At 30.0% G+C, this 14709-nt stretch overlaps 2 protein-coding genes across 2 annotated transcripts; both read left to right on the top strand.

Moving 5' to 3' along the window:
• Positions 1–1679: 1679 nt before the first annotated feature.
• On the top strand, positions 1680–2936 carry LOC25489721 (uncharacterized). The gene has a single exon (XM_013605876.3). It carries the CDS (start codon positions 1867–1869, stop codon positions 2689–2691), a length of 825 nt encoding a protein of 274 aa, XP_013461330.1. The 5' UTR covers positions 1680–1866; the 3' UTR covers positions 2692–2936.
• A 7589-nt stretch (positions 2937–10525) lies between these two features.
• Positions 10526–13715, top strand: LOC25489723 (gibberellin 20 oxidase 2). Its single transcript, XM_013605878.3, has 3 exons — positions 10526–11075; positions 11626–11950; positions 13306–13715. Exons 1-3 carry the CDS (start codon positions 10600–10602, stop codon positions 13591–13593), a joined length of 1089 nt encoding a protein of 362 aa, XP_013461332.1. The 5' UTR covers positions 10526–10599; the 3' UTR covers positions 13594–13715.
• The last annotated feature ends 994 nt before the right edge of the window (positions 13716–14709 follow it).

A 14709-nucleotide genomic window follows, 5' to 3' on the forward strand; every position in this document is an offset into this window, starting at 1 on the left:
GAACTACGAACGGTTTTGATCCCTTAAAAGGGTACGTAGGCAATGAGTCAGAACTCATCCAAGCCGAAATAAAAATCAAATTCTACTTCTTCTCACCCCCCATTCTTAACTAATCACACCTTCATTTTTTACAAATAGTCTCTAAAAATAAAGCGTAGAAATAAACTTAGGAGAGCGGTTCTTATGGAATACCATAATCGCTCCGGGTGCCTCACACCTTCCCGTAGCGAAAACGACCCCCGGATTCGGAAACTCAAGGGTTTTTCTCCTTTTACCCTTCCCAAGAAAAAAGAGAGATATCAACGGTCGAAAGGTTCAAGTCCAATTAATGGCTTGGCACCCAAAAACCATGATAACAATAACTATTGGATATTCATTTTAAAAATTCTTATTTTGTATATCCGGTAGATAACTACCGGATGTTCATTTTTAAAATTTTCATTTTCTACCTCTGGTAGATAACTACCAAATGTTCATCCCGTAACTCAAACTAGTCGAACTACATATGTCCACATAAACGAGGGACCAAAATGTCTGATATTTTTGTAATCCAAAGGGCTCTTCAAATGTGATAGCTTTTAATGAACTTATCTAAGAAGTTGACATATTTTGTGCACAATGACCTTAGTTTTGGAAAAGCTATGTCAAGCCATGGTTCAATAAATAATAAGATTATAAATATATATTCCATATTGATATTGATGCATAATGACCAAAGAAGTTGAATGTACTACCAGCAAGGTAGTAGCCCTTTGGATTACCAAAATATCATTTATTTTGGTCCCTTGCCTATGTGGACATTTGTAGTTCGATTGGTTTGTGTTATAGGTTGAACATCCGGTAGTTATCTACCAGAGGTAGAAAATGGAAAATTTTAAAATGAATATCTGGTAGAGTTATCTACCGCCTACCGGAGGTACAAAATATTTTTTTATTTATTTTTAAAATGAACATCCGGTAGATATGTGCATGATGCTCCGATTGATACATACCAGACATGTTATTAAATGTTACTTCGTAATTTTAGGGGCCTAAAGAGATATGGAGAAGGCCTATAAAGAAATCTTCTAAAAATACAGGAGTATTTCATTAATTATTGTTCGGTCTATGGTCATAGTGAAAGAGAGTCGAGAGAGATAGTAATTAAGTGTAATAGAGAAATAAATATGGAAAATGTTTGATGGATATTCTTGAGAGAGAGATAAAAAGAACATGCATATTCTTAGGTATTTTGAAGTTTGATTGGATACCTACCAATACATGTTGTCTGAATTTGTTTGATATTTACATTTATTTTATAATAAATTAATATAAAAGTATGAAATGACATTGAATAATATGTATATATTCATTAAACTTACATGAATATCATTATGTTCATCAATACGATTAACATAACAGATTGTAATAAGAAGAGAAAGATAAAAATAAAATGAGTTGTTGAATGTGTGAATTTAAATATAAGGCATTCAAACATAAGAGACCCCAAATATAATGGTTGAATAATAAAATGGCCTTAAAAACGTTGTCTTATCGGTGCTTCGCATGCAATACAAAGACCCTACTTTGACGTCTCTACGCACTCAAACTCAAAAGCAAGCAATAAGCAATGCCACCATTTTCCTTCATAACCGTTATCCAACGGAACCCATATTCCCCGGTAACTAAATTCAAACTAACACACTCTGAAAAGCTAAACACAAAAAAAGTCCCAAAAGCAAAAGATAAATGATGGCTTCATTCCTTTTTTCAAATCCAAATTCCAACGTTATATTAAATTACGTAAACACCACAATCACCACCCTTTTCTTCTTCCTCTCACCTCTTTCTTTCCCTTTGCATTTCATTTAATTTCTCAACCAAATTATGGGTTCATGCATTAGCAAATGCAGACCCAACAAACATTCTCTAAATCATTTCAACAAAGACAAACTTGTTATCTCTCATCAACCTCCACCAACCCCAACAACCCTTCTTCATTCTTCCAACAAAATCTCACCTTCTCCTCCATCTCCAACCTCTTCCATTTCCTCCTTTACATGCACCACTTCCAAAACCATCTCCTCAGCTTCTTCCTTTTCAAGCACAAATTCCTCATCTTTAAGCTCCAAAGATAGATCCTTCTCCAATGACTTCCTTTGGTCTTGCTACAAGGAAAATCCACACATCATCACTCGTATCAATTCCCTCACCAAACCTACACCTCAACCTAAAAAGATCATAAACCCTTCACCAACAAAACAAAACATGCCACAAAAAAGAGTTCGATCAAATTCACCAACCAACCTAACAAGACAAAAGAGTTTCAGAAAGGAAGTTGAACCTCAACTACCACTGAGGCCTAATAGAATGTTGGGTTCACCTTCTCCGAGTCGTAGATTCAATGGAAGTGTTGTATCTACCACTATTTCGGATAATAGTGTTTCGAAGCGAATGAGTAATAGCCCTAAGGCTAGTGTAGCTCATTCATCACGTTCTGTTAATTCTACTTCTATAAGGAAAGAAAGTGTTAGAGCAGCAGCTATTAGTCCAAACAACAGTTTGCGGCGGGTTCAATCTTCTGGTTTGAGTTTGAGGCATAGAGAAACTGTGGTTAAGGATGTGATTTCTGGTAATCATCATAATATTGACTCAATTATGGAAGATATTGATAATCCTCTTATCTCATTGGACTGTTTCATCTTTTTGTAGAAAACAGTGTTTGTGTGTCCTCTATATTTTGATTTATTTGGTGTTCTGTTTATACATTGTTTGAAACCAATTTTCTATGTTTGTTTTTTGTTTTATCTTTTTGGGGCTTGTTGATTTTGAATATTGGAATTTATTCATTACTAGCTAGTTTACTACTATAGAAGTTTGTAAGGTTGATAAGATTTGTGTTTCTAATTATAAGAGTAAAGAAACAGTTGTGTGTGCTAGTTTGAATTTGTATTTTGTACAGCATAATGATCAATATAGCTTCTTGCTTACTTTTGTGGCAATATGAATACATAAATTCAGCTATGCATTTATCAATGTGTAACAAAAAAAAGTTATATATATTTCAGAAATTCATGTACATCATGACCAACATTTCTAGAAATGTTGATAGAATTAGGACTTTATACACCCGAATCTTGTGTTATGATTGCCTTATGATAATAGAAGTTCAAATGCTTAGGGTGTAACTCTTTCAAAAAAAATAAAAATGCTTAGGCTGTAACACTAGGTTTGTTTCGATTTTTGGGAGAAAAAATTGAACCAAATTAAAATAGATATCAAGTTTTTTGTTTTGAATGTGACATTGATCTACACAAACCAATAGAGTGTTTAGTTTTGATTCGATGAAAAAAACCAAATAAACTAAATTGCATTGGGTTGATTTTTACACCCTACACATACTAAGAATCATGTCAAGTTGAAAGCAAAGTGATATTATTAAGCTCCACACAGTAAACACTAATGCAGAGAATTAGGTGCATACTAGATTACATGTCATCAAACTTTCATATAAAAAAAGAAGTCATCAAACTTGAATTTGTCTTGTGAAACTTATAATTTGTTCAAGTTATTTTTTTTTAGGCTAAAATATGGTTTTGGTCCCTGCAAATATGACTCGTTTTAGTTTTAGTCCCTGTAATTTTTTTTTTGTTGTTTTTGATCCCTGCAAATATTTTGTTTTTTCTAATAAATGGTTCAGTCATCATGTGTCATGTGTGCAATTCATCACTAAAATGGGGTCAGAGACCAAAACCAAAACGAGGCATATTTGCAGTGACCAAAAACAAAAACAAAAAATTACAGGGACTAAAACCAAAATGAGACATATTTGCAGGGACCAAAATCATATTTTAACTTTTTTTTATGACATAAGTTGTTCAAATTTGACTTGATCATTTTAAGGTGTCTAATTAAAAACTTGAGTTTAACTTTTTAATAGGATTAAAAAGTTTTGTCGAGGACATGCCTAAATTGAATGGAGTGAACTTTTTTACGGTGAGTGGGGGGTGCAAAATGAGTTTTTTGGCAAAAACATTCCAAGAAGAGGAAGTTTTTTTTAGGTGATTCGTAGTTTTAAAGGGAACAAAAGTTCGGATCCAAAGGGATTCAATTTTAATTTCTACAAAACATTTTTGGGGGTGTAAATAGAAGATGCGTTTAATTGAGATAATTGCCCAATTTAATCACAATGGCTGTCTTTCAAGGGGTTTGTCCTCTTATTTCATAACTATAATTCCGAAAATTCTTGATGTTCAATCACTTCAGAATTTCCGACCAATTTATCTCCTTGGAAGTATTTACAAATGAGCCTTCTTAATGAGTGTTCTCTATGAATTCTTTAAACATATCAAAATAAGTACTAGTAATTATTTTTTAAAAAAGTCAAATATTTCGATTTCCAATGCATTGATTACATGCATTTTTCATAAATACTTACTACTTATGGTCTTAAAAAATGTCTCAGGACACTCGTTAACATTTCCCTTTACAAATTGATGACAAAGGTTTTTGCTATCCGACTAGCTTTGGTGATAGATTCCATAATTTCTCGAAATCAATTGGCTTTCCTTAAAGAAAGACTTCTTGTTGATGGTGATGATGTAGTTAACGAGGTGGTGGATTTAGCAAAAAAGGATTGTTTGATCTTTAAGGTGGGTTTTGAAAAAACCAAGGACTCAGTAAGTTGAAGCTTCATTGAGTATATCATGAAGAGATTTAGATTTTGTGCCAAGAGGATAAATTGATCTTTGAGGGAAATTTTTCGTTGTCTCAAGTAGAAATTCATAATGGTCTTAAGCAAGGTGAACCATTACTCTTGGTTGAGGAGCAAGGGGCTCGGTGTGTTTACGAAGAAAACAATATCTAAAGATTATTATAAAGATTGGTAAGTCGGATGTGACGATTTCTCATTTGTAATATGTCGATGACATTTTATTTATGGGGGAGGTTTGTGTGAAAAAAAATAAAGTTTTTTTTTTTTTATTATTTTTTACAGTTATACTTTTCTTTTTGAACTCAAATTCAAACTAAGAACAATATTCTTCTGTTTTTTCTCCGACCAATAACTATAATCGTTATGGAATAAAAACATGACTTGATCCAATATTTTGCCGTCCCAGTATGTTAGTTGAATTGGATCCGTTTGCCTTAAACAACGCGTTAATTAAGATCTTCCCCTAATACTATGTTGTTTCACTGTCCCTTTTCATCCACTTAATAAGTATATCAATATCAACTAGAATTAGAGCCACTAAATGTCATATAAGATCAAGATCAGTAGTTCATCCTTCAATATTGGCTCATTAGTCATTACCCTAAAGTCTTTTTTATTTGATTTTCATGTTTTTTCTTCATTGTTGCCGTCTCCAATAAATATAATTACAATTACAAAATATGAGATTGTACGCATGCATTGAAAGGATTATTAGATTTGAGTATATACATATTTTTCATATATGTAATCAAGAATACTTCAAAAAATTTAGTATAAATAATTTTCCTATCAAATTAAAATGTCATATCCTAAGACCGACGTCTATTTATGTACCAAATTACAACCTCACAAATTCAACTAAACGTCAAGAAATTTGGTCCACATTGAAATTCCGCCGTTTGCATGATAATTTGAATACTAATCCGGGATTTGATAGCAATAAGAGTAAGAGCAAATGGTTACCACAGAAATTACAGGATTGAAGATTGCGATTCTTCTTTTATAAAAGATATATTTATCTTGTTAAGTGTAATAATAGTGTGCACGTGTCAAAATATTATTTGCATGAACAACAATGACAACATCACCATTATGGCCCGCAAAATTATAATATGTCTGGGATCGAATAGACGAGTTATTAACCAAATCATTTGCATTTTAAAAGTTGATACACTTTCTATCAACGAGTTGAATATGACTGGCCAACCATTTAATATGTTGTTTAAAGGGAGTGAGTTGAGATTTTGTGACTAAACAAACTTATTTACCCATCATATCTTCAAAAAATACCCATTGATTATTGAAAAAAACATTTCATGGTGGAATTTTTCACTTCTGTTATTCCCTATTTTTTAAATTTTTTTTACTACTTGAGAAAAGTGCAAACATTATATATACTTATGTTCTATGTACACTTGTTGTGCCAAGGTTGGCCTAAATGTTAGACCTAAAGTATTCAGTCTCAAAGTGAAAGTGAACAAATTATAAAGGTAGAGGAAATGAAGTCGAGTTGCACTTCGAGTGATCCAGAAATTCAATTGAAAGGGGCCAAAAAATTTATAATCCATTTTAATATTAAATGATTATTAAAACTATATAACCCATCCCCGTGAGCTTAGCTCAGTTGGTAGGGATATTGCATATTATATGCAGGAGCCGGGGTTCGAACCCCGGACACTCCATTTCTCCACAATTAAATTGTGTGAGCTCTAGCCACTAGGCTACTTGACCAAAAAAAAAAACTATATAACCCAAAATTTAAAAGTGATAAAAAAATAACATTTTTATTATTATATTTTTTACCTAATCCTTAAATTTAAATGAACATTTAAAATAAAATAGTAATAAAATCGTATATGGATTATAAAACACTAATATTATTTTATTTTATTTTCAATATAAACAAAAAAAATAACCAACTGGTGTATTAATGTTTATATTATTTATTTTTTGAAAAAATACGAGAAGAGAGATCAATTATTTTATTATTAAATAAAATTAATGATTCTTTTACAATCGTCTCCAAGATGATTTGAATTATTTCCCTTAATCCGAGGTTATCAAAGTAAATCTCTTATCACTAATCTATAATTCCATTGACATTATTTCATTATTGCTAGTATGGCATAATGTTACTTAATGAAGAAGGAGGGGTCAGGACTCTTGCCTCTTTTTTCCTAGCTATATGTCATTGGAAGAAGGAGTAGTTCAGTCCTGTAATTTTTCAGTCTAATGGAATGGATATATACTGTTTTAGTCAAGAATATATGTACTGATAAACAATTTGTAATGCAATAATTTGTCACATCCTCAATCGATTGTACCGTATGTAGTACAGATGTTAGAATAGAACGAAACATGCAACTTTACATAAAAAGTGGTGCATATTTTTTGGTACATAAATTTTGGTATAAATGAAAAAAGTAAAGAGACCAAAATAAAAAATATGATCACATCATGTTTCGTAAGTGACTGCATATGTGATATACTAAGCTTCAAAATCTCACCATGTTGAATTTTTTAAACTTAATATTGACGGTTTTTACCAAGCCTTCGACATATCAATTGCTTGTGATACGTTAAATAGAGACTCGACACACCATTTCATTAAAAGATTCCATCACAATTTAGAAACCTCTACGGCCATCTATGTTGAATATGGAGGTCCCAATCTTATCTATTTATTTCCTTTTTGTAGAAGTAGTTTACTCAGTTGGGTGAAAAAATCATCACATTCATTATTTCAGCTCACACATTTTAAATATAGAGAAGTGGTAAATTTAAAGTTTAAATTCCAATCCATGCATACTTATAGTTACTAACTGAATTGTGCTTTGAATAAATTTTTCTTTTGATAAGGTGGAATGATATTTATTTAGATATATTTGTATAAATTAAATTCATTTATACACAAACACATATATATATATATATATATATATATATATATATATATATATATATATATATATATATATATATATATACCGATAAAAAAAAGTAAATGAAATAATTTGTCACGTTTTTAAAAATAAAAAATGTCACGTCCTCAATCACTTATATGAAATTCACATGTTAGAGTAGAACAAAACATGCAACTTTACGCAAAAAGTTGTACATTATTTTGGTACATAATATTTTTTTGACAGAATTGGTACATAAATTTTAAATTAAACATAAATGGCAAAACTAAAGAGAACAAAATAAATAATAGTAGGATCATATATCATGTTCTGTCAAAAAGAAAATTATGATCATATCATGTATTAATCAAAAGATGTGACCCAAATGATTAACGGTCCCCAATTAAAAACAAATCTTGAGAGAACTAGAGTTTAATTTCTAAAAAGTATATTTTGTTCAAAAAAAATTTCTAAAAAGTATTATGTTTTTGATCCCTATAAATATACAAACTTTTCGTTTTAGTCTCTCTAAAATTTTCCTTCAACTTTTAGTCCCTTAAAAATTTTCCATCTTCACTTTTGGTCCCTCTTTTAAAGTAAACTCATATGTAGAATTCATATTTTTGAATCAAATTTTCCAAAAAAATTCATAATATTATATGAATCTCTCCCAAAAAAAATTAGAATTTTTTAACAAAACATGAATTTAGTATGAATTTTTATATTTTTTATGGTTAAAAATTCATATTTAATTTATGTTTACTTAAAAAATTCTAAATTTTTTTGGGAAATGTTTTTACAATATTCTACACATTTCTGTACAATTTCGTTAAAAAAAAACTAAAATTTACTTTAAAATAGGGACAAAAGTAGTGATTCAAAATTTTATAGGGACTAAAAGTTGAAGGGAAATTTTAGAGGGACTAAAACGAAAAGTTGGTATATTTATAGGGACCAAAAACATATTTAACCCAAATTTTATTTACTTCTCAATTAAAATCTGAATTGTTAAGAACCCTTAATTTCTTTAAAAGTAAGAAGTTTACTTCTAATCAATCAATTTTTGATAATACTACTTTTTGAGTCATATAAAAAAACAAATAGCATTCCAATAATCTAGGGTGGTCAATTAAAGAAAAGTATAGAAAATGATTACTACGAAATATTGCTTGAGTCGGTAAAGTTTAAGATTTGACTCATTCTATAAATATATTAGAATATTTTTTTTTGGTGGTCGGGGTTCGAATATATTAGAAGATTTTACTATCAAATATACATTGTTCATACCAACTGAGCTAAACTCACGAGAATATATATTAGAATATCTAACAATACATTCTTTAGCACACACTTTTCAACTGACATTCTAATAGAAAATGATAATTCCAAAATATTGCTCAAGCCGGTAAAGTTAAAGATTTCAGTCATTTGATAAATATATTTTACAATGCTAACAACATAATCTTTAACATATATTTTTTAACACACACTTATATAATTATTTCTTTTGACAGAACACACTTATATAATTATACTAATAGACTATAATTTATTTTGTATTCCATTCATCCTAAATTATAAGTCGTTTTAGAAAAAAATTTATCCTAAATTATAAGTTAATTTTTATAACGCTTTTTTATTTTAATTCTTTAATTTATTTTCTCAATACCATTAATGTTTTTTTTTTCTTTCAAAATAACTCATAAATTATTTTTCTAATGCAAAGTTAATTATATATAGGTCAAGTAGTCTAGTGACTGAATCTCACATATTTTAAATATGGAGAAGATTAATATAGTGTCTGAGTTTTGAACCTCAACCCCTGCATATATATATATTATGCATTGTCCGTAGCAACTTAGCTAAGTTCACGAAGTCTAATTATATTTTTTAATCTGTATGAAATGACAAAAACAACTTATGATTTGAGATAGATAGAGTATTAGTATCATAGTTTCAAATAGCTCGGATTAAAAAAAGTAGTGTAAAATACTTTTACATAAAAAGTTCTAATAAGTTTAAATATCACATATTATATGTGTATATTTCACTTACATTTTTCTTTCAAAAGTAAATAAAATTCACTTACGTTTTATCTAATATTTATTAATATTTTTCCGGCCCGAGTGTGATTGGTTTCTGTATTGGTCTTTCCATATTAATGTATACGTGAAATTTTGAAAAGGAAATTTCGAAGGTGATTGCACAATAAGGTGAAGTGAGTACTATTTAAACCTTGAACTTTTGTGTGACCATAATTTAATTTAGATAAAGTTCAATTTATTTATACAACTAGGTAGTATCGAAATACATATATATGTTATAAACAGTAAAATACATATGGTTTGTTGCAGGCCAGCTAATGATTATTCAATATATCTTACCTTCTACCAAAAACAAGTTTATTCTACCCAAAAAAATTCAATATATCTTAAGGGAGCTTCTACGGTGCAGTCTGGAAACTGACTTTTTTGAAAAAGTTAATTTTGATCTTAATGTTTGATTCATTTTTAAATTGTTGATTACTGATTAATAATCAATAGTAATTCATCTAGTAATGCTTGCAACATCGTGGACTTACATGTACTATTTTATCGTTGGAATCTTTAACATGCAAACAGAGTTGATGATATTATGTGACAATCCTAAGTGTTACACGTTGTGGGATGTTACGCTTATAACAAGCTAAGATAAAATTAAATTAAGTGTAGTGTTGTTAATCTGATGAATTGATGATATTATGAGGACTGAACTTTTGATGTCATTGTACAAACGGTGGAGTGTTACTCATTACATTTTTGATGTTATAGTGTTAACTTCTCCAAAAAAGTCATTCTCATGACTTCACCATAGAATTTTCCTATTCCCACCTCTATAAATAGTAAATACATGTCATATTCCTTACCCTATATGTATGTACGATCTCCTATAGTCTATAAGCTATATCGATCATTACTTAATCATTTGTGTTCGTGTTAATTAAAGTTCCTTTCCATATCGTAGATGGATTCAAGTCAATTATTGTGTGAACTTCAAATTCAATCTCACGTGCCAAAAAATTTCATATGGCCAAAGGAGTATCTAGAGGATGCTCATGAAGAGCTCCAAGCACCAGTGGTGGATCTTGAAGGGTTTCTCAAAGGGGACAATGAGGCCACACAACATGCTGCTATGCTCATAAATGAAGCTTGTTTGAACCATGGTTTTTTCCAAGTCATTAATCATGGTGTTGATCTACATCTCATTACTCAAGCTTATGTTCAAATGGACACTATTTTTAAACTCCCACTTCATAGGAAAGAGAGTGTTTATAAGGCACCTGGTTCCATGTGGGGCTATTCTGGTGCTCATGCTCACCGTTTCTCTTCTAAGTTGCCTTGGAAGGAAACTTTCTCTTTCCCCTACCTTGAAAATGCAGTCGAGCCTGTCGTCACTAACTACTTCAAATCTACCCTAGGGGATGATTTTGAACAAGCGGGGTAAGACTAATCAGTCCTATATATTTAATTTACGGTGAATATTTATATGGAAAATGTTAATGAATACCCTAAAAGCAAGAACTTGTGAATTTAATGCATCGGATATTGAAACATTAAACTTTTTTAATGGATATAAGAAAGTGAAACCGCATTAGATATGCTAGTGTCTAAATTCATTTTTTATGCTTTCATTGTATATCATCAAATCCAAAGAACAACTGTAGGTACAAGTTTAATATATATCAAATATATATTTTTTAATAATATCCGTGTTTATGTTGGTTTTTATTTTAATAATGCTCTTTCAAAATTTTAATTGATTATATATTTGATAGATTTTATTTTTGACTGGAGTTACAAGATATGATCAGTTTGATAGATACTGCAGTCTTAAGATAATAGTTTTATTTATATGAATGGTCCTGTCTTTTAATGGAATTGAAAGACCAAACCGCGTGATCAACATAACTAAACCATGCAAAAATATATTTATTTATTAAAAATGTTCAAGCAAGCTAATTAATTCGTTGTGAATGAATGAATTTTCCAGAGTGACATTTGAGAAGTACTGTAATGCAATGAAAGAGCTGGGAATGAATCTAACAGAGCTATTGGCAATAAGCTTAGAAGTGAATGATCGGTTACATTATAGGGAGTTGTTTGAAGAAGGTTGTTCCATTATGAGGTGCAACAATTACCCATGTTGCAAGCAACCTAGTCTTGTCCTGGGTACAGGCCCTCATTGTGATCCAACCTCAATAACACTACTTCATCAAGATCAAGTTGGAGGTCTTCAAGTTTTTGTTGACAACAAGTGGCATACGGTTCAACCCCTTCCTAACGCAATAGTTGTGAATATTGGAGATACCTTCATGGTAAGTACATTTCAAATGACTAATGTTTAATATTACTAACACACAACTATTTGTTTCCACTTTAACTATTTGTCTACTGAGAAATACTAGCAACACACATTTTAACACACTTTTTAAAAACTCTCTTCAATTGATTAAAATTCACATGGGTCCCACCAAATCATGTGAGACCCATATAAATTTGATGGAACTCATGTGAGTTTTAACCAATCAAAGAGAGTGTATTGAAAATTGTGTGTTGCTAGCATTTCTCTCTGTCTAATATGCATAACTAAAATTGTCTTCCACTATGCACAAATATGTATTTTATGTCTGGATCAATAAGTTACATCATATATCATTTACTTTAATCGTATGACTTATTTTTTTAATGATAAAAACTAACTTATGGATGATGTAAAATATGTCTCGCTTATATGCCATATAACTGGCCTATAAATAAGCAGTGTCTTTAAGTAGTTTCTTCCATAATTACGTTAGATAAACTATATATAGATGCACTAAAATACATACATAGTGTAAAGTAGACTAAACATCCACAACATGATAAACAAAGTTTGAATCTCAGTTGAGAGATATATACATATTTAGTATTTTGTATATCTTAAATAACCTACATAAAATTAAAAAAAATACTCACATAATTAATCACATCGTCCTACCTCAAATCAATGATATACATTATTTAAAGATAATTTAGTAAAGTTTTTTATGAAGGAAGATATTTTAGTGAAAATATTAACATGAAGTGACTTATCTCATATTAATAATCAAAATTAATCAATATGCGCAAATGTGTGGATTTACAAATACGAGATTGGAATATTAATACGAGAAATATTATTTGAACAACTATCTTTTAAGACAATTGTGTGCAACTAAAATATCCAAAAAAAAAACGTAGATATTGACACAAAAACTAAAGCAATAGAAAGAGAAAAAGTAAAAACACAATGTGATTATAAGAGAGAAAGATATCACAAAAGTTGTTTTAAAATGATGGTTCAAATATCATTTTCTATATAAATACCATCTATGACACAACACAAACCTTTGATTTAAAATGATTAGATATGACTTGATTAGACAAGAAATGATGATTTTAAGGTGTGCATAATAATAGGAAATGGATTGAATGCATTTAGCTTGTGTGTAGTTAAGTTGTTGATAGTCGTCGGATCAAAATCAGATGTTCCAAACTATAATACAATTTTTAAAATATAAATTTTGACCTTAAAATCTGAACCGTTTGATTTTAATCGGACGGTCATAATCTCACTGACGACATGCAGTCATGGATGCCGACTGGAACCCAATCAAAATCCAAGCATAAATAAATTTGTTGGGTTGTGCAGGCATTATCAAATGGAAGGTACAAGAGTTGCCTACATAGGGCAGTGGTTAACCAGCATAAGCAGAGAAGGTCGTTGGCTTTCTTTCTATGTCCCAAAGAAGATAAGGTGGTGAGACCCCCTCATGATATTATTAGCAGAGATGGGACCAAACAGTATCCAGATTTTACATGGTCAGATTTGCTTGAATTCACTCAAAATTATTACAGAGCAGATGAATCCACACTCTCAAATTTCACCAACTGGTTGCTATCTTCCAAATCACAAAACTTTACGTTAATCAACAAATAGATTCTGTTGTTATGCTACTTTATTTTTATAAGAGGTTCAAACGCAATCTTTCCTTTAAATTCTCCCTGTCGTTTTCCTACATTGCAAAACTTCCTACTATATGTATTGCATTTTATATGTATTTATTTATCCCTTGTACTCTGTTAGTGTTTTTTTTTTTTTTTTTTAAATTAAATCTTGTATTCTGTTTATCTATTTATATTTTTTTGTTATTAAAATAAATGCATGTATTTATTTGATTGCAATCTATTCATACCATTTATTCCTTTTAAATCGTTGTTTCTTAGAATTTTTTATTTTATTTTGTCATTTTCAAATTTTAATATAACATTAACTATTATTTTGTCCCCTAAAAAAAAAAAATTAACTATTATTTTGTCAACGATAACACAAACTACTTATCGTAAAGAGAGAAATAGAAAGAACATGATAATAAATAGTTGACAGTATTATTGCAAAAAAGATAATGTTAAGAAATAATATATTCCTTTTATTGAGATGTATAAGTTAGCTTAAAATGACAACTAAAAAGAAATAGATGAAAACCATCTTATAAGTGCGACTCATACGGTAAAAAACTGCAAGAATATTTTGAAATAGAGACACAAATTCAAACTAACAATTCCTCACCTTCTAATATTTAGCGTGTGTTAGTTTTACATCTAAACTCTTTAGAATAAAAGTTGAGGATTCAAACTCACAATTTCTCCCCTGTCAACACTTATGTGTGAGTTTCGATGCCAAACTTTGTAGAATTTTTTTTTAGAAAAGAACTGGTGAAAATATAAGTTTTACACTATTGAAGACGATGTACTAGTAAAGGAAACAAAAAAAATTATATGATGTGTAATTTTTATAGTTATTAAGATGGAGTATACATTTTTGTTTTGTTTTGGCCAGCCGGCCCTAGTTTTCTAGTGGGAGAAACTCCAACTTCTTTCTAAACTTTCTTTCTCATTCGTTCATCGAGGAGGGGTGGTTTTAGGTCATTTTTTGACCTAGAATCACCCCTCCACATCTTTTTTTCCCTTTTCTTTTGATATAAATAAGTGGTTTTCATATCTATCAAGTTTTCCCTTTTGTGTTTTATGTGATTTCGTCGTCTAAGTGCGGCGT

The sequence above is a fragment of the Medicago truncatula genome, chromosome 3, assembly GCF_003473485.1.
Source record: "Medicago truncatula cultivar Jemalong A17 chromosome 3, MtrunA17r5.0-ANR, whole genome shotgun sequence".
Classification (NCBI taxonomy): Eukaryota; Viridiplantae; Streptophyta; class Magnoliopsida; order Fabales; family Fabaceae; genus Medicago; species Medicago truncatula.